This window comes from Prionailurus viverrinus, chromosome C2 (assembly GCF_022837055.1).
Source record: "Prionailurus viverrinus isolate Anna chromosome C2, UM_Priviv_1.0, whole genome shotgun sequence".
NCBI classification, from domain to species: Eukaryota; Metazoa; Chordata; class Mammalia; order Carnivora; family Felidae; genus Prionailurus; species Prionailurus viverrinus.
Window position 1 is genome coordinate 147,150,882 of NC_062569.1, and position 22,650 is coordinate 147,173,531.

General features: G+C 52.9%; 1 protein-coding gene across 8 annotated transcripts in view; it reads right to left on the reverse strand.

The window, feature by feature from the left end:
* URB1 (URB1 ribosome biogenesis homolog) overlaps positions 1-22,650 on the reverse strand; it is an 81,483-nt gene that overhangs the window by 26,982 nt on the left and 31,851 nt on the right. For all 8 annotated transcript variants that reach the window (XR_007155516.1, XR_007155517.1, XM_047874351.1 and 5 more), the window contains 15 exons: positions 22,056-22,175; positions 20,479-20,595; positions 19,877-20,015; positions 18,925-19,095; positions 17,706-17,899; positions 15,657-15,875; positions 14,713-14,892; positions 12,185-13,040; positions 11,177-11,378; positions 10,311-10,497; positions 7,688-7,746; positions 5,430-5,623; positions 4,306-4,416; positions 3,859-3,922; positions 215-386 (listed from right to left, as the gene is read on the reverse strand). Coding sequence is in view for 6 of the 8 variants with exons in the window: in XM_047874351.1 (XP_047730307.1) it covers positions 215-386; positions 3,859-3,922; positions 4,306-4,416; positions 5,430-5,623; positions 7,688-7,746; positions 10,311-10,497; positions 11,177-11,378; positions 12,185-13,040; positions 14,713-14,892; positions 15,657-15,875; positions 17,706-17,899; positions 18,925-19,095; positions 19,877-20,015; positions 20,479-20,595; positions 22,056-22,175 (2,985 nt within the window). In the remaining 2 variants the exon portion in view is untranslated. The remainder of the gene's footprint in view (positions 1-214; positions 387-3,858; positions 3,923-4,305; positions 4,417-5,429; positions 5,624-7,687; positions 7,747-10,310; positions 10,498-11,176; positions 11,379-12,184; positions 13,041-14,712; positions 14,893-15,656; positions 15,876-17,705; positions 17,900-18,924; positions 19,096-19,876; positions 20,016-20,478; positions 20,596-22,055; positions 22,176-22,650) is intronic.

Consider the following 22,650-nt stretch of genomic DNA (forward strand, 5'->3'; position numbering starts at 1 on the left):
ATACAGTTGGGATTTTACTTAACTTGATGTTAACAAACCCTAAGAGAAACAGCACTGGCATGTCACAGGATGTACAGTGTGCCAAAGTAGAGGGTGCAAACAGAACCCTCAAAGGAGCAAGCACAACAGCACTCACAGCTGCCAGGCAAGCACAACGGCACCCATGGCTGCCGGGAGCGTTCCCCAACAGCTCTGCCCTGGGGCCCCCCTGCACCTCAGGGGGCAGCAGCCTCCGGTTCTGGGGGAAGTGGAGGATGGTCTTCATCATCCGATCCCGATCCAGCAGGCGGAGGATGTCCCCGACGCTCGGCTGTTGCCACAGCGACTTGCCCAGACTCCGGCACGTCTTGTGATGCTCCACAGCCACTGGGCCCCACAGCAGCACTCTGGAGTGGCACAAGGGAGAGCACACTGGTCACAGGGCCCCACGGGAGCAGAATCGATGCTGATGACAATGACCATCATGGGTAGCTTGGTCGAGCAGCCAGCACACTCCAGGCATTGTCCGGAGCATGTATCATTTCATTTCCATCATGACACAGGGGGAAGAGGGGTGGTGGAGATGCCAGCAATGAAGAGGGCGTTGGGGGGGGGGGGGGGGCAATGACACCTGTATGGAGCTTATGATGTGCCACTTACTCTAAACCCCCCACACCCATTAATTTGCTTATCTGTGTAACAACTCCATAAGGTAGGTACTGTTGCTACTCCCATTTTGCAAACGGGGGAAGAGACACCAAGAGGGTTAAGAAAGTTGCTCAGCTAGTCAATTGCCCAGCGGGTTAGTGGCACGGCTGGAAGGCAAAACTGGGGGGGGTCTGGCTCGAGTCCATCCTGGGTCACAGCAGCAGAATCCTGGCTGCCTGATGACGCTTTACCGATTCAAACCTTCTCCTGTTCACAGGTGGCCGCGAGTAGAGCAGGTCTGCACGAACAGCCTTCTGGCCGTCCCTGCCTCGAGTCTTTTATATAAACACCTCGACCTTTTATGCCACCAACACCCATTACAGCTGTCTCCAAGAAACCACCTTGCCTTCCTCCTCCCTCCCTCCCCACTACCTCCTCCCCACCTCCCCACTGCTAGAGGATGCTCCCTGAAAGCCGAGCTCAGAGGAAGGCCATGTCTCTGTCCCAAAATGTCTATCAGCTATCTCGTTGCCTGGATGGAAATGATATTATTTCAGTCTGATATTTAAAACCCTTACCAACCAGCCTGTCTAGCTTTCCCACCACCTTGTCCCTACACATATCCTGTGATGCACAGAAGCTGACCTCACCGTGCCCAGAAATGGATGACTTTCCCGACTCACAGCCATTGAGACACTGTTCCCTCCACATGGTGTCCCCAGGCTCCGCCACCAACTTCAGCTCCATCAAATCCCTCCAATGCCAACCCTGTCACGAAGCATTCCCTGGTTCCCCTAGGGAGAGGGTGCCCTCACGTGCCATAACCGCCGGCCTTCACCACCAAAGGCCAATCGTAAGGAGTTACACTTACAACAATCTGACCCCCTCAACAGACAGCAAGACTGTGTCTTATTCCTCTAGGTATTCTCAACAGCGCTGACCCAGCACCCAGCCCCGGCAAGGGCTCAACGAACCTACCTTTGAATTCTCGATACATGCTCATTTCTGTGCAGACCAACAACAGCCATTCAAGTTAAAAAATAAATAGTCTGGGGCGCCTGGGTGACTTCATTGGTTGAGTGTCTTGACTCTTTATTTTGGCTCAGGTCTCGTTCTCATGGTCCCTCATGAGTCTGAGCCCTAAGTCGGGCTCTGCAGTGACAGTGTGGAGCCTGCTTGGGATTCTCTCTCTCCCTCTGCCTCTCCCCTGTTCATGCTCTTTCTCTCTCTCTCAAAATATAAACAAACATTTAACACATAAATAAATAACCTTCTTTGAGAGGCTGTTCCCTGGTGAGTAAACAGGCAAGCAGCTAACAGACTGGATACGCACGTCGAACGGGCACCATTTACTGGCATGAGATCCGTCCGCTGAACGTCCGCAGGGCTCCTATGTGGCTCCCTAGCTCGGGCCTGCTCCTCCAGGGATGGATGTGACATTCACGTTGGCTCTGAGGAGACTCTTCTGTCACTTCGCCGCACAGAGTTGTGTGAGCACCACCTCCCCTCTCCTGGGCTGAGAGCCGGCTGCTCCCATAACCAGCTCTGACCCGCCCTCCTTGGGCAGCCCATTCAACTTCCTTCACTCTCTCAGACAGAAGGTGTTCTGAGGCCCAAGTGAGACTAAAACGGCTCTTTCTTCCCTTTGCTCTCCTCTCCCTTACGTACACGAGGACCATTTATTTATTCCAGAAAGGGTACAGCTGACGCGGCACCAATTCCAAAGCAGTAGGTGAGGCCAGTTCATTAGGGGAAGGAAAAGAATGTTTATTCATGACCTGGGCATTCTTAAGAGATAGAAACGTTTTTGTTTTTGTTTTTCCTCCTGTGGGGGTTGGGTGGCTTCTCAGCTAATACTGCTTTTATCTTTAAATCAAAAAGGAGCGGGGGGGGGGGGGGGGGGGGGGGAGGGGGTAACGGGGGAGGGCACCTGGGTGGCTCAATCGGTTGAGTCTAACTTTGGCTCAGGTCATGATCTTGAGGTTCATGGGTTCGAGCCCTGTGTCAGGCTTTGTGCTGACAGCTCAGCGTGGAGGCTGCTTCGGATTTTGTGTCTCCCCCTCTCTCTGCCCCTCCCCTGCTCACCCTCTGTCTCTGTCTTTCAAAAGAGAATAAAAATATATATATATATATATAAAGTATGCCATGGAATACTTTAAAAAAAAGTATTCCACCATGAAAATTATCTTTTTCTCCCCTCCGCAGAGTTCCTCCCGAAGTATTTATCTTGGCCCAGTTCACTCACTTCCTGCCTTAACACACCAGGCTCTTCTTCATGTATGTACTGGGCAGATGTTAGGGAGCGGGCCCTAAATGGTAAGGAGAAAAGACTATGCGAGGGCAGCACAGAGAAGCTAAGATGCTTTCCATGAGCAGCTCATTGGACAAAAGTCCCCTGTTAACCTTGACCCTGGGGGGGGGGGGGGGGGGCATGGCCCTCAGGGGAAGGCATCAATCTTGGCCCCTCAGGCCAAAGCTGTGCTGCCCAAGGACACAGCCCCTGGGGACTCGGGAGGGACAGACAGAGAGGCAGACACAGAATGAGACAAACACACAGGGACAGAGACAAGTCCAGAGACAGACCAGCACCCGTGTGCACCGAGAGACACAGGGAGAGTGGATTAACATCCAGTCAGCCCCTCACTCCTCTCCCCAGCAGCGCCTTGTCAAAGTCACTCCCATCTGAAGTAAAGCGTGAGAAAAATCAGCCAAACTAGACCCTCCAGCTCGAAGTGAGTTTGGGGGCAGGTCTGTGACAGTGAGGAGGGTGGCCCCGCCAATGCTGCCCTGCCAACAGGCGAACCTTGGAGCATGAGGCCGAGTTTTCATGAGAACCGGTGTGTGTTAGGGGAGCCCCATCCATCTCACCCTTCCCCCGAGAATCAAAAACGAACGAGGGGCACCTGGGTGGCTCAGTCGGATGAGCGTCCGACTTCGGCTCAGGTCATGAGCTCACGGTTCATGGGTTCGAGCCCCGCATCGGGCTCTGTGCTGACAGCTCAGAGCCCGGAGCCTGCTTCGGATTCTGTGTCCCCCTCTCTCTCCGCCCCACCCCTGCTTGTGCTGGGTCTCTCTCTGTCTTTCAAAAAATATGAATAAACGTAAAAAAGAATTAAAAAACCAAACAAACACATGAGAGAAGATCCGCGGAGCCTGCTGTGCGCTACGAGCCCCAGTTTTGGGGTGGCCCCTTCAAAGCCTGCTGCTCACACCCCCAGGCCCAGTGCTCACCTGAAGTTCACAAGGCTGAGGTCGTTCTGTTCATACGCCCGGAGGAGAAGCAGAATCTTCTGGTCTAGAAGTCAAATCAAAGTCCATTTAGAAAACTGAAACCCTCACATGCTCCTTCTGCTTTAGAACACTGCCTGGTCCCCACGCACTCCCTGCTCATATGGCCTGGTGCCCTTATTCTCCCTGGTTATACCACCTGTCCTGTCCCCTCACACTCCCCGGTCACATGGCCTGGTCCCCACACACTCTGGTCACCCCGCCTGGTCCCCTCTCACTCCCTGGAAACCTCACACTCGTTGTCACATGGCCCAGTCCCCACACACTCCCTGGTCGTATCGCCTGCCTGGTCCCCTCACACACTCCCTACCTGGTCCCACACACCGCACGATCATATCGCCCGGTCCCCACACACTCTCTGGCCGTACCACCCGCTCCTCACACCCTTACCCAGGACACTGAGAGTGGCGCCATAGGCCCCAAGGAGCACTGAAAAGTGACTGCTTTCACAGACAGAGGGACACAGCTTTACCACCACTGACATCAGATCCACCAGCGCTTCTGGAAGAAAAGAACGCTGAAATGCACAACAGCGCGGGGGGACGTGCACACAGAATAAAAGCAGAGGAGGAAGCATTTCAGGGAACACTTCAGTGATTCAAATATCCTTCTCTGAACAATACTGGTCTTTGGACTGTGCCTCGATCATCTTTTGCTTTTTTTTTAAGATAAAAAAACACGTCTTCACAATGGTCTCTCTTCCCAGGTCTCTGACAAGCCGCCGTCACCCTCTTCACTCCCCATCCCACCGAAGATTTTAAAACCTGAGCACTTTCCTCCATGGTTACATGAGCACAATCTCTAACACATCCCTCCTCCTGCCTAACTAAAGGGTGGGGCCTTTCTGCTTTTCCTAGTACCCACACCAGTAACCTGGGTGACGGTTTCATCAGCTTAGCAGTTTATTACAGACCGACCCCACGGTGATTTCTCCCGGTTGGGCATGTTGTCTCTAAGCAGAGCGTGGCTTCAAGAGGACAGAGCCCTTCAGACCATCTCGTCTGACCTCTCCCACAGCCTACACGAAACTCAGGGTCACAGGGGCTAAAATAAATGCCACTGAACTAGGGGCAAAGCTTCAGAACCCGGGCTTTCAGAGACCTTCCTGACAGGGAACTGTTAACAGGGACGTTCGAACCCTTCACCCTCAATGAAAGTCTCAATCTTTTCATGAAAGCATCTCACACAAGCAAACAATTCCTCCCAGGGCAGACACCCATCTAACTTCCCCTACTTCCCAGATTATAACATGGGCCTGCGATACGGCAGTAAGACCTTAAACGTGACTTCTGTAATAACAGACTTTGAAGAAAGGTCTGTGCTTGCTGCTTGACCCGAAGTCAGAGGGAACACTGCTTTAGCTTGGATTTGATAGAAACAAAATAGCCTAATGCCATTTGGGTAATGCTCCTCAGCTCCGGAAACACACAGGTGCTAAACTCTGGTGCACAGCGAGCTCCACGAAATTAGGAAATAAAATCTATGTGAGATGAGAGGGTGGGGTGAGGGGTCACCTTTTACTTGACTGTCTGGGTTTTCCTCTTCTTCAGACTTGAGTAGAGTCGGCAAAAACAGAGAATGCTGCGTGAGCATCATGTGGATCGCCGGAAGCTGGGTGAGCTGCGTGCACACGGAGTTTTCCGGAAGGTACAGGCGTTGTATGGCAGCATGGAGGGCCTTTAAAAACATGTGGTCCTGATACCGAAATCTAGGAGGCAAGAATCAAAGGGGGAAAGAGCTTCATAAAGGGGAGTTTCATTTCACAAGAGACAAGAAAAAACTTTTGATGTTTTATTAAGAAACATCTTTAGGGGCGCCTGGGTGGCTCAGTCAGTTAAGCATCCAACTTCGGCTCAGGTCATGATCTCACAGTTTGTGGCTTTGAGCCCCACGTCGGGCTCTGTGCTGACAGCTCAGAGCCTGGAGCCTGCTTGTCATTCTGTGTCTCCCTCTCTCTCTGCCCCTCCCCTTCTCCTGCTCTGTCTCTCTCTCAAAAATGAATAAACGTTAAAACATTTTTTTAAAAATCTCTAACACACCACAAAGATGAGAAGTCTACGGTGCACATCCATATCCCCATCTCGATTCTACTGCTGTCGCTCCATTACACTTGCTTTATCACCCCCCACCCCCAGCCACCCACCCATCACAGGGGGTACTTGTGAATCAGGCATGGGGTGCATTTATTTTCCTGATAGCGCAAACACCACACGAACTTCCTGTTTAGTTCACAAGTCAGGAGACCCAGGAACAGCCAACCCTGAATAGAGATGACGCTCGCTGCCCAGCCCACCTTGCCAGGTCAGCCTCCCCCTGTTCCTTCCGTCCTTCCAGCTATTCAATATGCCCGTCCAGTGGCTCAGAGGCCCTCTCTGTTTTAAATCCCTCAGAACCCCCTGAAGGAATGAAAGCATCGTGCTCTAAAAAAGGGCAGCTTTTGAGTCATATATGAATGATGTTGAGAATCACTTAGCATATAGTGGGCATTCTAGAAATACAAATTAACTGAAGACTGAACAAAATGTCACCATGTTGTGATGGTAATCCATGGCTGTCATTAACCCGTAACCCACCTTCACATCTTTCTCTCCTCTCGGGTATTGTATTTTCCTCTGCTCCAAGTTGGTGAATAACCAGGGAAATGAAAATTACAGGTACAACAAAACACTGTTTCATGGTCGTCCGCTTGCTAAAAACTAGAGTCTGACCATATCAAGTGCTAGTGAGGATGTGAGGAAACACCACGCTAGGGTGGCTCAGAAACTTTGGAGAGCACGTTAAAATTCTGGTGAAACTGAAGCTGTGCCCACACTAACAGACAGCGAGTGCCCCACCCTGAGACAAGCCGGCACAGGGCGCTAAGAAAGGCATCCTTTGGGGCAGGAACGGGAGGGAGGGAGGGAGGGAGGGAGGGAGGGAGGGAGGGAGGGAGACGTCCGCCAGCCGGGGACTGGCTACATCGACTGTGGTGTGGTCTTAAGACAGAATTCTGTACCCCACCCCGCAGTATAAGCAAATGGGCTTAGGACTCTGTGTAGCAGCAAGGGTAACTCAGAAACACTCGGGTGCCAAAAAGACAAAGGACACACAACGTGAACGTGTACAGAACGCTAAGCAAACTAAGTAATACCATTACTGTTTAGAGACCTGCCGGCGTGCAACCCAAGTACCAAAACCGTCACGGCCGTGACCTCAGAAGTACGCTCTCGGGGGAGGGAAGAGAATAAATCGGGACAAATACAGGAAGTGGTCGGCACTTATTAAATCCGGGTGCTGCTGTGTTATCCTCTGCACACTTCTGGTTTCTAAAAAAACATTTCATTAAAAAAAAAAATTTTTTTTTAATGTTTACTTTATTTTAGAGAGGAAGACAAAGCACCAGCGGGAGTGAGGCAGAGAGAGAGAGGATGACACAGAATCCGAAGCAGGCTCCGGGCTCTGAGCTGTCAGCACAGAGCCTGACGTGGGGCTCGAACTCACGAACTGGACCGTGAGATCGTGACCTGAGCCAAAGTCTGACGCTTGACCGGCTGAGCCACCCAGGTGCCCTGAGGATTTCATTTGTTCAAGGCCGCTTCTCTCATCATCTACAGAAGCAGACTCCACGTCAACGGGCAAAGCATTCAGCCTCTCCACGGTACACCTCGTTATCTCTGCCAACGGAACAGGGCCTGTTCCGTCACAGACACGGTGCCAACAAGCTCCCAGGCTGGCCCTGCGGTGTGCACTCACACCCTTACCGGATCACACCGAGAAAATGAAATCGTCTTACTTGAGTCCAGTCTTCACAAATTTCTGCCAATCTCTAGGATCCACTTCATTAAGGAAATTCTGTGAATAAAACAAGCAAGAGATATACAGGGGAGACTGTCCTTTCGTTTTTGTTTACATATATATTTTTTAAGTTTATTTTGAAAGAGGGAGAGAGAGCACGCACGTGCAAGTGCACACACGTATGAAAGCGAGGGGGGGGGGGCAGAGAGAGAGAGAGAGAGAGAGAGAGAGAGAGAGAGAGAATCCCAAGCAGGCTCCGTGTTGTCAGTGCAAAGCCCGACACAGGGCTTGAACTCACGAACAATGAGATCATGACGTGAGCTGAAACAAGAGTCAGACGCTTAACTGACTGAGCCACCCAGGCGCCCCTTCAATTAACTTAAAATAAAGAATACAGAACTTAAATTAGAGTCATTCGGCAAATATGGAATACACCCAAGCAATCTACAAAAGCATGTGGTTGCTTCTGACTTTAATTTTTTTAATTGTTTTATTATTTCTGCTAGTAGTTCTGTCAAGAGCTACTTGTCTACGATCATGAAAGGAGTAGAAAAAAATTTCTTAACAGTCGTGTTATTTTTCCCTTTGTCCTCCATTTCAGAAGGTACTAGATGACGGCACCACACACAGGTCCGGCCACACGTGGCTCCTTAAACACAAGACAGCACGTATCTGCAGGGGAGACCTTTGTATCGCTAGTCGAGCCAATGCAGGTCCGCAGTCACTGACGTAGAGAACATCTCCAAATACGGCACAGTGTTAAATCAGAGGGGTGCATGCTCTCGAGGGAAGGAACTTTCTGGGACGATGAAAATCTTCGGCAGGAGTGTGGGCACAATCGTAGGTACGTTTGTCAACATTAAACTCTACTTAAGAGCCTGTATTTCCCAACATGAAAATTATTCCTCAGTTAAAAAAAAACAAAAACAAAAAGGGCTGGTCTGGGTGGCTCAGTCGGTTAAGCACCCACCTTTGGCTCAGGTCATGATCTCACGGTTCATGAGAGCCCACATCTGGCTCTGTGCTGACAGCCTGGAGCTGGAGCCTGCTTTGGATTCTGTGTCTCCCTCTCTCTCTGCCCGTCCCCAGCTCGCACTCTCTCAAAAACAAAGAAACGTTAAAAAAAAAAGTTTTTTAAAAGGGGGGGCTGGTGAGGCGTGCTGACAGTGGGGCAGGCTGTGTGTGCCTAGGGGCAGGGAACACAGGGGAACTCCGTACTGGCTGCTTAACACTGCTGTGAACCTAAAACCATTCTAAAAATGTTACATCTATTAAAGAGGGAAAAAGAAGAGAGAAAGAAAGGTAGGGGAGGAAGAAGGCATGCCTGAAGAACACAAATCTTCATCGGCTATCAAGCCGGCCTGCTGGGTGGGGGGCTGACCATGGGGCCGCACAGGAGGGTCCACTGTCACCTGTGGTGGGGGAGCCCAGCACCCTCCTCTACGCTCAGCTCTCTCTAGATATCAGGGATGTCCCTTCCTCCCTCCTTGCACTGCCGTATTTGGGCTCCTGTGAGCCTCGAATGCATAAACCTGTAACAATGAATTAAGACTGAAACACAGGTTGCAAGATCTCTTAAGCACACTGCTTGATCTATGACCTATAAACATTTATCACACAACTGTCACTTGGGGTTATTTTCCTGAGGATTACTTTTTAAATTTTGGGTGCAGGGTTTTAACACTAGTCACAGACTCTAGGAGTTTTAACACAATTTGACATCGTGCATTGAGAAATAATGCCTTCGCTTCAGGATATTATTTCTGTACCAAAAAATAATTTTTTTTTAAAAAAGTACACTTCAACAGGAGGGAATAATGGCCAAAAATAAGAGCTGAATATTTCCAAATTTTATGATAGCCCTGGGCTCACAGAGCCAAGAAGCTCCATGAACCTCAAGCATAAAAATCTTAAAGAAAACTACACTAAGGTACACCATAATCAAATTGCTTTAAAAAAAAAAAAAAAATCCTAATAAAAAAAAAATCCTAAAGGGGAGGAAACAAAGATAAGAATGACAGATTTCTTATCAAAACCTATGCGTACCAGAAAACACTAAAGCCACTCTTTCAAAAAGCCTAAAAAATATATAAAATCTAGATTTTTATGCCCACTGAAATTCTTCCCAACTCATTCTGAGAGCTGTGTTACCTGTTCCTAAAACCAAAGAAAGACACCGCTAGAAGATAAAATTACAAATACCCAACATGCACGAAAAAATTGTTAATAAAACATGACTATGTCAAATCCAATAATATGGAAAAGCCATAATACGTTAGAACCATATATGTATATCCTGGTAAAGTTGGGTTAATGACTGAAATCAATTTATGAAAGTCATCTTAACAGAGTAAACGAAAAACGAGACCACACGACCATCTCAGTAGAAGCAAAAAAGTGCCTGAAAAGATCCAACATCCGTGGCTGGTACAAGGAGGCCCACCGTTTCAGGGCTGCCTGTCACCTGCCGCTCTGCCTCCCAGACACGGCCCGGCCCGGCTCGTCTCCCTCTGGTTTCCATTCAAGCCACCTAGCCTGGGGTCCGTCTGTCCACCTTGGTCTATTTCACTCCTTCCCTTAAAAACGTAGCCAGGGTCCCTAAGAAGAGGAAAGACGCCTACCAACAGCTCACTAAATCTCAGCAGCATCTGCCTCTCCTGATCCTGGGTGCCGTCCTGGCCTTGCTGGTCGCCACTGAAAGACACGACCAGCCATTTTACACAGGACGCCAACAGAGTCCTTCTCCAGGCACGCAGCTCTTCTGCCGACCCGTCCAGGACTGCAGACACAGAGTCGGCCACGCTCCAGCTGCAGCAGACAAAAGGCACAAAGTCAGAGGGATGGCCTAAATCCTTCCAGCTTAAGTGTTACCACCATTACACTGGGCACCTGGGACTGGTGCCCCGAGTCCCCTGCCCCTACAATACCCGAAGACAGGAATCACAGGCCGCCCCTGCCTCCTTGCTCCGGCGTCACAGGGGTACCAGCATTTTTACAATTAGGGGAAACAATATTAGTGCACCAGAAAAAAAGATAACATTGTCCGGGCTTCGCCTAAATGAGACTATCTCCAAGTCAGCACTACTGACATCCTGAGCCAGATTATTCTTTCTCGTGGGGGAGAAGACGGGACAGTCCTGTGCGTAAGGTATTTAGCAGTACCCCTGGCCTCCACTCTCTAGATGCCGGGAGCAACTACCCCTCACTCACAGCACGATGATAAAAAAATGTCAGATGTTGGCAACGGTCCTCTGGAGGCGGCAAAATCAGCCCTAGATAAGAACCGCCGCTCTCAGGGAATCAGAACCAACCATCCGCTTATGGAGATGCGCTCGCTCCAGGCAGGATGGCTGGAGGCAGACTTCCTGTAGGAAGTGCCTTCTCCCCGAACGAGCAGGGAAGCAATTTCTCACTAGTTTATGTAAAAACTACAGGGAAAAGTGAAGCGGGGAGAGGAACGGCCGTCAGACAATCTAAGCCTTCATACCTCTCGTGCCTGCCTGGGGTCTGAAGCAGGCTAGGCAAACGGTCCATGAGGATACCAAGGTCCTTGGCTCTTGCAAACGGGACCAGCTGGGCCAGGACCTCGTGATGCAGCCCAGACCCTGGGGGCCCATCCGCACTGAGAAGCCTGGTCTGTAGCTGCCTCCACAGAGCTTTCCTCAAGACGGGAATGACAGCAGAGGACACTAGGCAGAGACAAAAAGGACAATCACACACCACTCTGTGCTGGAGTTAGTGTGCAGCAGCTCACAGAGCCCGTGGCTAACCCTGAGGCATCTTGTGACGGGGAGAGGTCACGCTCGCAACTTGATGCTGGCCAGGGCGGGAGTGCTGATGCCGTGCAAAGTGGCAAACGCAAGGGCCGGCAGGATAGATGCTGACCAGCACAACACACAGGTCACCTGGTCAGTCGACGCTCTGACGCTAGGTCCCGAGCACAGCGCCTGGCTCGATGCTGGTAACGAGCGCGTGAGTACCAAAGCCCTGAACTCACTCGGGGTTCGTGCCTCAAGGACACGGGAGCTGGAGAGGCACGTGAGCAGCAGTGCACCAAGAACCGCTGACTCGCCTGAAACTCTACGGGTGGAGCGAAAGGGCTGAGCCCGAGCTGCCCGGACTCCGGGTAAACTCATGGACGCTTTGGGGGGGGACAACGGGGTGGGACAAGGACGGCCATCCCAAACGCCTCCTCTGGCCCCGGTGCGGCTCCCTCCTTGACCCACCCCTGCCCCCTTCCTGTGGGGAGCTCAGGGTGGGCAGGAGCGTGGGGGCGGCACCTCAAGCCACAGGCCCAGACAGGGGAGGGGTGGCGAGTGAGAATCTCCCCGCTTTCTCAGTGTCCAGAGGCGGGTCAGTCAGCGGCTGAAGGAGCAACAGAACTACACCACAGCCTAAACGTGGACGTTCCAGGCGCAGCAACGGACCTGCGGCTCCCACCTCCCCATCCTCGGACTTAACGCCTCCAGCTGCCCGACGTCACCTGTTCCCGTACCTCCCGCCGGGCGTGTGAAGCGTCCCCGCGTCCTGCACCGGAGGTACACGTGGACGAGGGGGAGGAAGTCGTCGAGGCCTTCCTGGAGGCAGAGTCCCGAGCCGGGCCGCCCGCACCACAGCTCAAACCACAGCAGGTGGGTGGAGCTCAGCCTCACAAGTAGGGCGGCGGTGCTGAGGGCCGCCTGCGTCCGCCGGGCCAGGCAGTAGTCCAGCACGTCGACCCCGACCACGGGGACCAACACGGGCTCTCTCTGTAGAGTGTGGAGAAACACGGCGTCCAGCTCGTCCACGGCCAACGTGGGGAGCAAAGCCCCCAGGCCTTTCACAAACTCAGAGGCCCAAAGGAGCTCGCAGCTCTGCAGCTGATCCTGGGGGCTGTGGGTCAACAGCTGGACCAGCGTCTTGCCGAGAGCGTTCAGGTGTCTCTCCTTCCCGGGGGACTTTGGGGGTCCCGGGGCCACCAGCTGGGCCTCGGGCAGGCTAAGCAAAGCCAGGGTGACCTCACGGAGCTGGGCGCCCTCCATGTACGGATGCAGCTCCTGCAGGGCCTCCAGCTGCGGGAGGGTCTCTGCCCGAGACGTGGCCCGGCCCGCCCTCCTGTTCTGCAGCTCGTTCAACACGCTCCGGGTGATGGCCTCCGAGTACCCGGCCAGGAGGCCCAGCTGACGGATGCTCCGGAGGATCGGGGCGCTCGCCAGCAGCAGCTGCAGGACCCCCGCACTGAGCTGGGCCGCCAGGAGCTTCATGAGGATGGGGCTGAGGGCGTGCGGAGGGAGGGCCCGTCGCTCCAGGGCCAGGTACCAGCCCTCCAGCGTGGGATGTCTGAGGATGGCCACCAGCACCTCCTCCAGCGTCTGAAATACGGCAACAAGGCACAGACCTCACTCGCGGCCCAGGGCCAGCGGGGAGTAGGATGAAGGGCAGGGAGGAGCATTCCTAAGCCACCCCATCCCCCGGCCCGAGTTCTGATGCCCTTCTCGGGGGTGCCCCGCAGCACCCCAATCTGAGCCCATCACAGCTGTAACCCGACTACAGCACACCCCCTCCCCGGGGCGACTGTGACGGCTCGACCGTGACTCGGTGGGGGCCCCACCCACACCGGCACGTGTCTGAGGAGTTCAGCTTGAGTGAATTTACTGCACAGTGAAACTGCTCTCCAGTCCCTCTGGACAGGGGACGGGCTGTGTAGGAAAGCTGAAATGCGATGAAGGCCAGTCATCTGGACTCCGCTCAGCAGCCCTGCCCTCCAGCATCAATCTGACTGGGGGGACGTGGGGATCTCCCGTCAACCGGAGCAGCGTGATCACGGTTTGGGAGAGACCCCGGGCCTGGAACAGCACATGGGGACACAGCTGCAAGACCACGGTCTGGAACTAAAGGTCACGTTCCAGGAGGCTGAGCCTTGAGTGACCCCTGGGGAACTCGCTCGGACCTAGCACTGGGTTTAAACCACCGAGCACAAAGCAGTGAGCAGCCTGGCCAGGTTAGGGAATGATCTTTGTAAGCAGCCTCGCGGAACAGGGTTCCTAGCCAACAAAGTCCCAACAACAGTCCCCGAGGATGGGAAGACGCTGTCCTTCCTCCTTTACTCGTCAAGGAAGGAAAGAGGAATCCATCACACCTTCCAACAGAGCTGCGCCCGTTAAAAACAGAAAAGCGTGGGGCGCCTGGGTGGCTCAGTCGGTTAAGCATCCGACTTCGGTTCAGGTCATGATCTCACAGTTCGTGAGTTCGAGCCCCGCGTCAGGCTCTGTACTGACAGCTCGGCCTGGAGCCTGTTTCAGGTTCTGTGTCTCCCTCTCTCTCTGACCCTCCCCCGTTCATGCTGTCTCTCCCTGTCTCAAAAATAAAATAAACGTCAAAAAAAAAAAAACACAAAAAAAACAGAAAAGCGTGATTTCATGTTAGCACCGCCCTGCCCCTGTCAAACGGCTCATAGGTGGTCCTGCCGCCCCAGCCACCTCCCGGGAAGTCAACCTGGAGATCAAAGGAAGGAGGCTGTCATTAGACTGTGAGATGAGGAACTTGTTTGCAGGTGAGATGCAGACTGAGAGAGAAGGGTTCACCCTGGCCCCAGCCCCACAGAGGCCGCACAAGGTTAACAGCAGGACAAAGGCCCCTTCTCCGAGCTGCAAGTTCCCAGCGTGTATTTGCTGGGACGAGCCGCACCCACTACCCAGCCTTTATTCGACACAGGCTGCAACTGTTCAAAAGAAAAACATTCCTCCTGGGTTTCTCAAGATGTTCACGTCTCCCGGTGTAAGGAGAGGGGAAACAAGTTGCAGGGAGGGCGAGTGGGAGCAGGGAACCGACTGGAAAGAGAAACGCCCAATGGCACCATGCTCATCTGTGTGTGGGTGTGAGGGTCACGGATGGCTTGCAGCATCTCCTCTACGCTGCGTTTCCTTGCTTACCTGCGATGAACACGTACTTGTCTAGGGCAAGAAGCAGAGGGAAAGCCAGGGTCCGAGACTCTACAGGAGAAGGCTAACAGGAAGGAGACCCACGGAAGGAGGGCAGCGGTACCTTGTCACTGGCCAGCTCCAGCGAGGCCACGGACTCCACGTCCAAAAAGAGGTCGGATTCGGCCTGGGCAGCCTCGCATTTCTGCTGGTTCTGCGCGTCCAGCTGCGCACAGTGGACGACCAGAAGCCTGAGGAGGTCCAGGAGGAGCTGCAGGACGGGGGGCCCTGCGCTTCGGCCCAGCTGTGAGGATGAGAGCCACACACACGAGAGCTCAGGCCAGGGAAGGGCTCCCAGTCACCGCGACAGTGACCGAGTCCCTCCGCGACCAGAAGGTGCCATGTTCCCAGAAACAAGGACTGAGGAGGGAGGCAGGCCAGCGCGGCCGGTCCTTACAAAACCCCAACAACCTCAAGGTCCTTTCTCAGGAAGATGTGCGCCCTCAACCTTCATGAAGGAACCGGGTTTATTTTGACCAAGATGAGGAAAACGCAAACTAAAACTCTGTAAACCACACTGGAGACAGAAAGCTCACCAACGAACTACTAAACTAACGCTTCTGAGAGAGGCAGCATCTGGCCGCGCATCGGTCCGGTCTGCCGTGGGAGGGGCCCTGGCCCGACTGACAGCTGCCCCAGCAACAGAGGTCGGCCATGCTGTCTGCGCCTGCTGAAGGTCCAGAATCTGCAAGTGAGGCCTGCAGAAAACGGGTGCCGCAGCCGCCTCTGCACGTCTGCTCCGGGAGGGGGTGCAGCCCGGCACAGAGCGGCGGTGAACCAGCAGCTCAGGCTCCCAGCTGTGGGGAAGCGGCAGGGGCGGGGAGGAACCTCCGTGGCCCTGCGTGTGTCACATCACTAAGTCCCCTTGTGTGCAATGGGGTGACAGCGAGACTCCAATACTCTATCGACACGGTCGCTGGGTCTGGACTCAAATGAGAGGCGGCCACTCTGTAGGCAGAGACGTGGGAGCACGCAGGGGCTGTGGGCCCGGGGGGCAGCAGCGCTCACCTGGCCGAAGGTCTCCACGGTGCTCCTGATGTAGAGCAGCAGGTGCTTCGCCGAGCGCAGGACCTGGTGCATCGGGAGGTGCGGGAGGGCGGCCCGCAGCCGCGCCTGAACCTGCTCGTCCAGGAGCGCGCCCTCGCTCTCGTAGGCCGTCTGCAACAGGGCGGAGAAGGAGGAGGCCGGAGGACCCTGGGGGGCGAGACTGCCCGGCGTCTGAAAGGGCTTGGGAAGGCAGCAAAAGCCCGGACAGAAGGAAAGAAAAACCACCACAGATGAACAGGGTGCACAGTCTGCTAAAAAAGGTACAGGGTGGCATTCATGACAAGGGGACATTTCACAATTGTGTCCTCAAACTAAAAAATATGTGACTGCCCGGCATTTTATTTAAGGAAGAAGTTAAGCCCAATGTTTTCAGTCACACATCCGTTCCCAGAGTGCGTGAACACGAAGGCACTGGATCAGGAAGGTGCTCACACACCGAGAACAGACGCCGCAGGCTGGAGCCATGAGGGGCGCTCACTTGACTCTGAGGAGTCACTGTGACTAATCACTGCCAATCCTGTAAAGGAGCCAGCTCAGCAAGCTCTTTGCCTTCCAAAGGCCCTTGCCAGGAGCCTCGGTCGGACTCTCTTGTTGGGAGAAAAACAAGACAGTGGACAGAATGAAAAGAAATTTCTGGAACTCTACCTCACACTGAAGTTGTTAATTTCTTCTACAATAACTGCCAAACTGCCTTCTTTACTGACCCCACGTGCCTTTTATTACCGTATCTCCACAAACACTCTACTTTCTAAAGCCAACAAAACCAGGTCACAAGGCCTGGAGACACAGCAGGTCTCCGGGTGGGGTCCCTGGACCAATCAGCAGGGTCGCCCGGGACCGGGTGAGAAAGGCCAATCTCCAGGCCCGCCGCGGATACGCTTAGCCAAACCCACTCGGGGTGGGGCTCGGTGACCATGTCTGAACAAGCCGCCAGGGGACTGACGTCCCCTCCAGGGTGAGAAGCCCCGCTGTGACCTACCCACCAGAGAGTGGACACCTTCCTTCGAGTACCCGTGAGACACAGCACTGACCTGCTAAGCTCTGAACGGCTACATCCAATTCTGCACCACAGCTGAGCCTGCAGGGGAAGGTAGCAGCGGCCGGGCAGGGCGTGGTGCTGGGGCGGACTGCCTGAGCCGAATCCTGGCCACCCCCCCTCCCCCACCACTGCTGCCTAGTGGCGGAATGGCTATGCCTCAGGTTCCCCATTCGTGTAACGAGCACAGCAGGTCCTAACCTTCCTCCCAGAGGTGCCGTAAGGATTAAATGCCTTGAATTACACGTAGTACCCATGGTACCAGGCCCTGACGAACGGGAAATGTGCCCTCAACAAAAGCGTCTGCCACAAGTTATCACAAGACAAAGAGGTCCCCAGCCGCCTGCTTTTTCACAAACAGCTAACACTTGTGAATGAATACACAAAAGGCACACCACAAAGTTAACCTCTCCCACCCCCAGCCCCCAACATTTGTAAATACTCTGGTGCTGGAGCCAGATGAGCAGGACCCTGTTACAGGTATGTAGCCCCCACGCAAAGAACATTCTTTCTTTGCTTCCATTTTCCCAGTCTTCACAGACTGGAGACTGCCAGGGGCCACCAGCGGCCCCCTCGCACAGCGGAGCATGCGGAGCCCAGGGGCAGGCTGAGGCCCGCTAAAGGAGGCTAGGACCCAGGCACACCACATCACTCGGTGAGGAGACCAGAAAAAGCAACCTCCCTCCCGCCCCAAAGCTGGCACGGTGACTAGGCAATCCTGCAGCCAGCGGAAACTGCAATTCTGCTGCACCACTGAGCCATCTGTGCCCCCGTCACACCAGCTAAGCAGCAGTGAGGCCACGGGGCTTCCTCTCCCGCCCGGGGAAAGCACAAGGCTAACAGGTTTCTCCCTGCAGGCTGCACAGCGGTAAGACTACGCCGTTGGGGCACAGCAGGTGCGGCCCACGGAAGCCGTTGTGGGGTTTTCCAGGGAAAGGCTGGGTTTCCATGGGGGCGGTCACGCCGTGGCTCACCAAGGCCTCGCGGACTGGCTCTGGGATCCAGCGGCTGTAGTACGTGTGGAACCGACAGAGCTGGTGGCAGCAGGGTGGCACCGGAGGCTCCAACTTGTCATAAGCCTGAAGCAACAGACACAGAGCCAGCGGGTCCCTCTGGGTGTGGAGGAGGTCTGTCAGCACCGCCGTCATATAAGCCACGATGCTCTCTCCTGCAAAGAAATGAGATTTGTGTGGGTGGCTCGCCGGGACCCTTCCGTGACCCGTCGATAACACCAACTCCCACAGGTATTCAAGATCCAGAAAAACACGCGCCAATTCCACAAGGGGTCACGCAAACACACTGGAGGGCAGATGCTATCACCGCACGGCACACCAGGCTCCGTTTCACTAAACGTGTGATGCACAGTCAGGCTTCAGTTCCCAAGGCCTGGGAGTGGAGACCCAGGCACAGAAGAAGTGACACAAAACTCATCTGGGGCCAAGACTTGCTTGGTGCTCACTAATCCATCTCTTGGTCCTTGGCACATGGGCTTCCCCCTGTGGTTAGGCTGGGACCATGTGGCTGATTCAGCCACTTCCAGGCCTGGCCAGAACAGCCTCTGCTTGACTGCGCGCTCTGTCTTCCTCTTCCACAGTGACCTTGGAAGCCGTATGTTGAGATGGTGCGGCTACAAGATGGGAGTGGCCTTGATCCCTGAGCTGCCTCCTTGAGGACAGGCACCCAAAAGAGCAACCACACCTGTACTGAACTATGAAAAGGTCCAAAGAGAGACGTTTGCCCATTAAACCACTGTTAAGTTGGGCCTTATTTGTTACTGCAGCAAAGCCTGAGCAACCCTGACTAATTACACCATTGTGATCTATGAGTATTTCCTTGGCTCTAAGTTCCAGTAACTTCCAACAAGTATGAAAGACTCACACCCTAGCATGGTGAGGGCAAGAATAAACTTTGAAGAGAAAACATCAGTGTTACAACAGGTGTCTGTGCAGCCATACAAAAAATGCATTATTATGGACTTATCCCTTAAATGGCCAATTTCCCAGAAGTCCACTAGCCTCTAGATTCTTATCCCAACATGCTTAGCTCTAAAGGCCAGGTGGCTGTCACTCAGTGGGTCTGAACCTTGCTACCTTGGGTTCTCAGCAATTATTCCCAGAGCCTCTGGAATCATACCTCCTACCCCACAAAGACCCAGCTGGGTGCACCCAGAATATCCCAACTATACATGGGTACCTGTTTCACTTTCCGTCCCAAGGAGCAACTTATTCCTGGCTTCCAGGGCTGCAGGGACCACCGCACTGAAGGGGAACGTGAGCAGGATCATGTCTTCGTTCAGTAAGAATCCAATTTCCTCATCTAAGCCTTCGCTGTCCTCCACCAGGACGTCCACCATGTCAAGAACATCTGAGACAGAAAAAGGACAGTCCAACTAAGGCCAGAGACACCGAAGGACCCCACTGCAAAGAGCTCCGCAGGAAGGGATACATAAGAGGATGTCTGAGAAAAAAAGGAGGCATAAAAGCCAAACATCTCTGGGGAGAAAAGATTTAATATGAAGTTTGATTCTAAACACACAAGGACATCATCTATCAAATCTTAAGATCTCTGCCAGACGAAACACAGGATGTTTAGCTCGTGTAATAATAATCTGAAGTTTCCTCAAGTGACCCTAAGAAGCCCCAAAACCTTAACCTGGATATTCAGGTGAACGAGTCAAAATCGGAGAAGCAAAATAGGGTCAGGGGCTGCAGCACAGACCAGAGCCCGGGTCTGGATTTCAAATCCTGAGTCTGCTATGTACTAGCTGTGTGAGCTTGAGTTAATTCCCTAATCTTTCTGGGCCTCGGCTGCATTATCACTGTATAAAGTGAGGATGATGACATCTGCCGCTTAGGGCGGCTTATGTGGTTCCAGGAGTTAGATCTGTAAAGAGCTAGGATCAGCACCTGGCACAGAGTGAACACTACACAAACAAAAATAACCCAGCAAATAGGCTCTGTGCCTACTCCCCCTTGGATGAGCAAAGAAGGCAATTTTCATTTCCGGAGTAGGCTGATCTTTAACTCAAAGAAACGGACACCTGCACTTGGCGTAAGACATTAACGCAATTCTCATTTTCATCACTGATCTGCCACGGCGGCTGGAGCTTCAGAAGCCCGAGGAGCAAAGAGGCAGTGGCGCCTACCATCGATGTGGGAGACCGGAATGCTGACATCATCAGCCTCCTGCTTCGTCCCCGCGGCCTGCAGTGTGCTGGCTTCCTGGACAAAGTCAGATGCTTTGTCTGTGTAGGAATAGGGATTCGCCACCAACGTCAGTAAAACCTGGGTGTTGAAGAGCCAAGCAGAGAACACTTAGGTGGTCACAAATGAAATGGAAAAAAAAAAAAAAGCCAAAAAAAAGTCACCAGTAATACAAAGGGAAAAGCTAAAATGTTAATAGCCCCCAATAAGAACAATTTTTCTGCAAAGTTTCTTAACTTTTTGTTACAGAATTAAAAAAAATTTCCTTTTGGTTTAAACCACTGCTTTGAATATTGCGCTAAGCACACCTCTATTCTCTTGGTGCAAAAACAAATCCCCAAAAGGAAATTACACGGTACACAGTAATAGAGGCCCATTTTACAGATTCTAAAACTGAGCAGATTCTGACATCTCAGCAGGAATTAGGAAAGAAGCCAGAAACACAGGGCTCCTGGCACCGGTGCACCAAAAATGCCTTCGTCACGCTGAAGACCACAGGGCACGTTTACTAACAGGCTCCTTCACACTGGAAATAGGTGCTTACGCGTTCCAAAAACTGAATCACGGTTTCTCTCTTCTCTTCCACGGTGTCATGTAAGTGCTCCAGCCACAGCTCCAGCTCCTTCCAGGTGTGCTCAAACACCCCCGTGTCCCGAAGAATCTGTCAGGAAGCAGACCCGGGGCAGGGCGTCAGGACGGAGCCAGCGCCCCGTGGAGACAAAGCAGCACAGCACAGAGGGGGTCAAAGTCTCATCTGCAGTTTTACTCCAAAAGCCACTCTTTCACAACAGCGCTCCCAGACTTGAGGGAAACGAGGAAAAGAGACCATTCTGAGCTCTATTAAAGACCACATAATCCTTGGTCTTGCTGCTTACTCCTTTCCTTCAACTCCTAAACAATAAAAAGATTCAAAAAAAAAACAAAACCCAGCTGCTGCTTCAGAGGCTGATTTTTATAGCTGGATTTTCACAACCAGGTAAACGAGCACGACTCAGCCCCTCACAGCCCCCAACCGTCAGCTTGCGTGACGTTCTCCAAGGTAACAAACCAGTCACGTCACGTCACCTCAATGCGGCCCCCTGGAGCCTCAGACCCGGGACAAGAAGCAGCGGTGTTTCTAAGAGAATGGAACGTGTTAAGAGGCAGGACCTTGAGCCAACACCATTAAATGATGTCCCCAAATGGCCTGGTGGCACAGACTCCCACGGCACGAGCCCCAACAGCGCACCAAAGAGTGACCTGACTGTGCCAAGCCCGCCTACGTGCACTAAGAGAACACGAAATCAGGTCTGGGTCAAGTGCACGCCTACAGGGAAACGGCAGCTTGTAAAGGTCAAGGCTGAGATGTTCATGCTCTTCAAGCAGCTCAGGTGAGGAGGTTATATCAACGCTGCAAAGATAAAATCTCTGCACCCCCCCCCCCCCCAAACAATGAATGTGCAGTCTGTTGCATCTGTAGCACCCAAGACATTTGCTGGGTGGCGGAAACGAGATTTCCTACAGTGACGTCCAGACGGGGGGGCAGTAGCCCTGTAGAGTGAGGATCACGTGTGAGAAAGAGAAGCTAACAGCCCAACTCCCCGATCCCTTCCAGCGACTGTGAGGATACCTGTGCTGCAGGTGACGAAGGAGGTCAGAAAGGCTGAGCCCCTGGAGAAGGCGGAGTCTGAACAGGTGCGGAAAGGCACCGCCCATTCAACAGTTCCCCGGAGGGCCGGAAACCGGACACGTTACTGAGCCTACCGTGTGCCGGGCCTGATCTACTGCTTGATCTCACGTGCGCCCTCCTTTGCAACCCTACCGTTTCATCCTTCCCGTTCACCTGGGAAAACAACGTTCAGAGAGGTTGGGTCATCTGCCTAATGCCATCCAGGAAGAAGTAGGACCAGGACTCAAATCCAGGAACAAGACTTCAGAGCCCATGTTCTCCACTTCACCGTGCTGCCTCGGGAACGTAGCTAAGTTTAGACATGATAAATTAAAACTGCCTTAAAACCTCTGCGTTTTAAATTTACAGAAGCCCTGACGCTTCCTGAATTCGACAGCTGTTTACCAAGCACCTTCTGTAATGAAGACTGTGAAAACGCTTCTCAGAACTAGGAATGGGTAGGGAACATTCACCTTTGTGATCAGAAGTTTGGTGGATGACTTGAGCTGTAGATGGCTACTGGTCACGAACATTTTCATCAGCAAGTAAAACACAGATCGTTCTCCTCCAATAATTTCTGCCTCTGGGCCTTCCTGGAGTTTGAACAGTAACAGATGATAAACATTACACAGGTCACGGATACACATGGAGCCCAATATGGCTCCAGGCCTCTTATCTCATTTTAACTACAACTCGGCAACACGGCTGGAATTTTACACGAGGAGGCTCAGAGGCCAGGTGCTCAACCAAAGCCCCAACAGCAGCCGGGTCATTGTATTTGCTGCATTTCAGCAAGATGCGGGTGCCGACAGAGTCGATCCCTTATACGTAATTTAGCTTCTCACAAAGGCTTGTGAGCTTTGAACATACGTCTCAGAGTTCATGGAGCTCCAGATCCCCCGCCCAAATACCACCGAGGCTTTTGGCTGGCGTCCCTGCAGCCCCTGGCAATGAGGGTGACCCTGAACATGGGAAGTGCTGGTGTTCATAAAGCCCAGCAGACTTCATCTTATAAGCAGAAGGTGGGGCACAGAATATAAATTACTATTTTTTATACCAGTTCTTTCA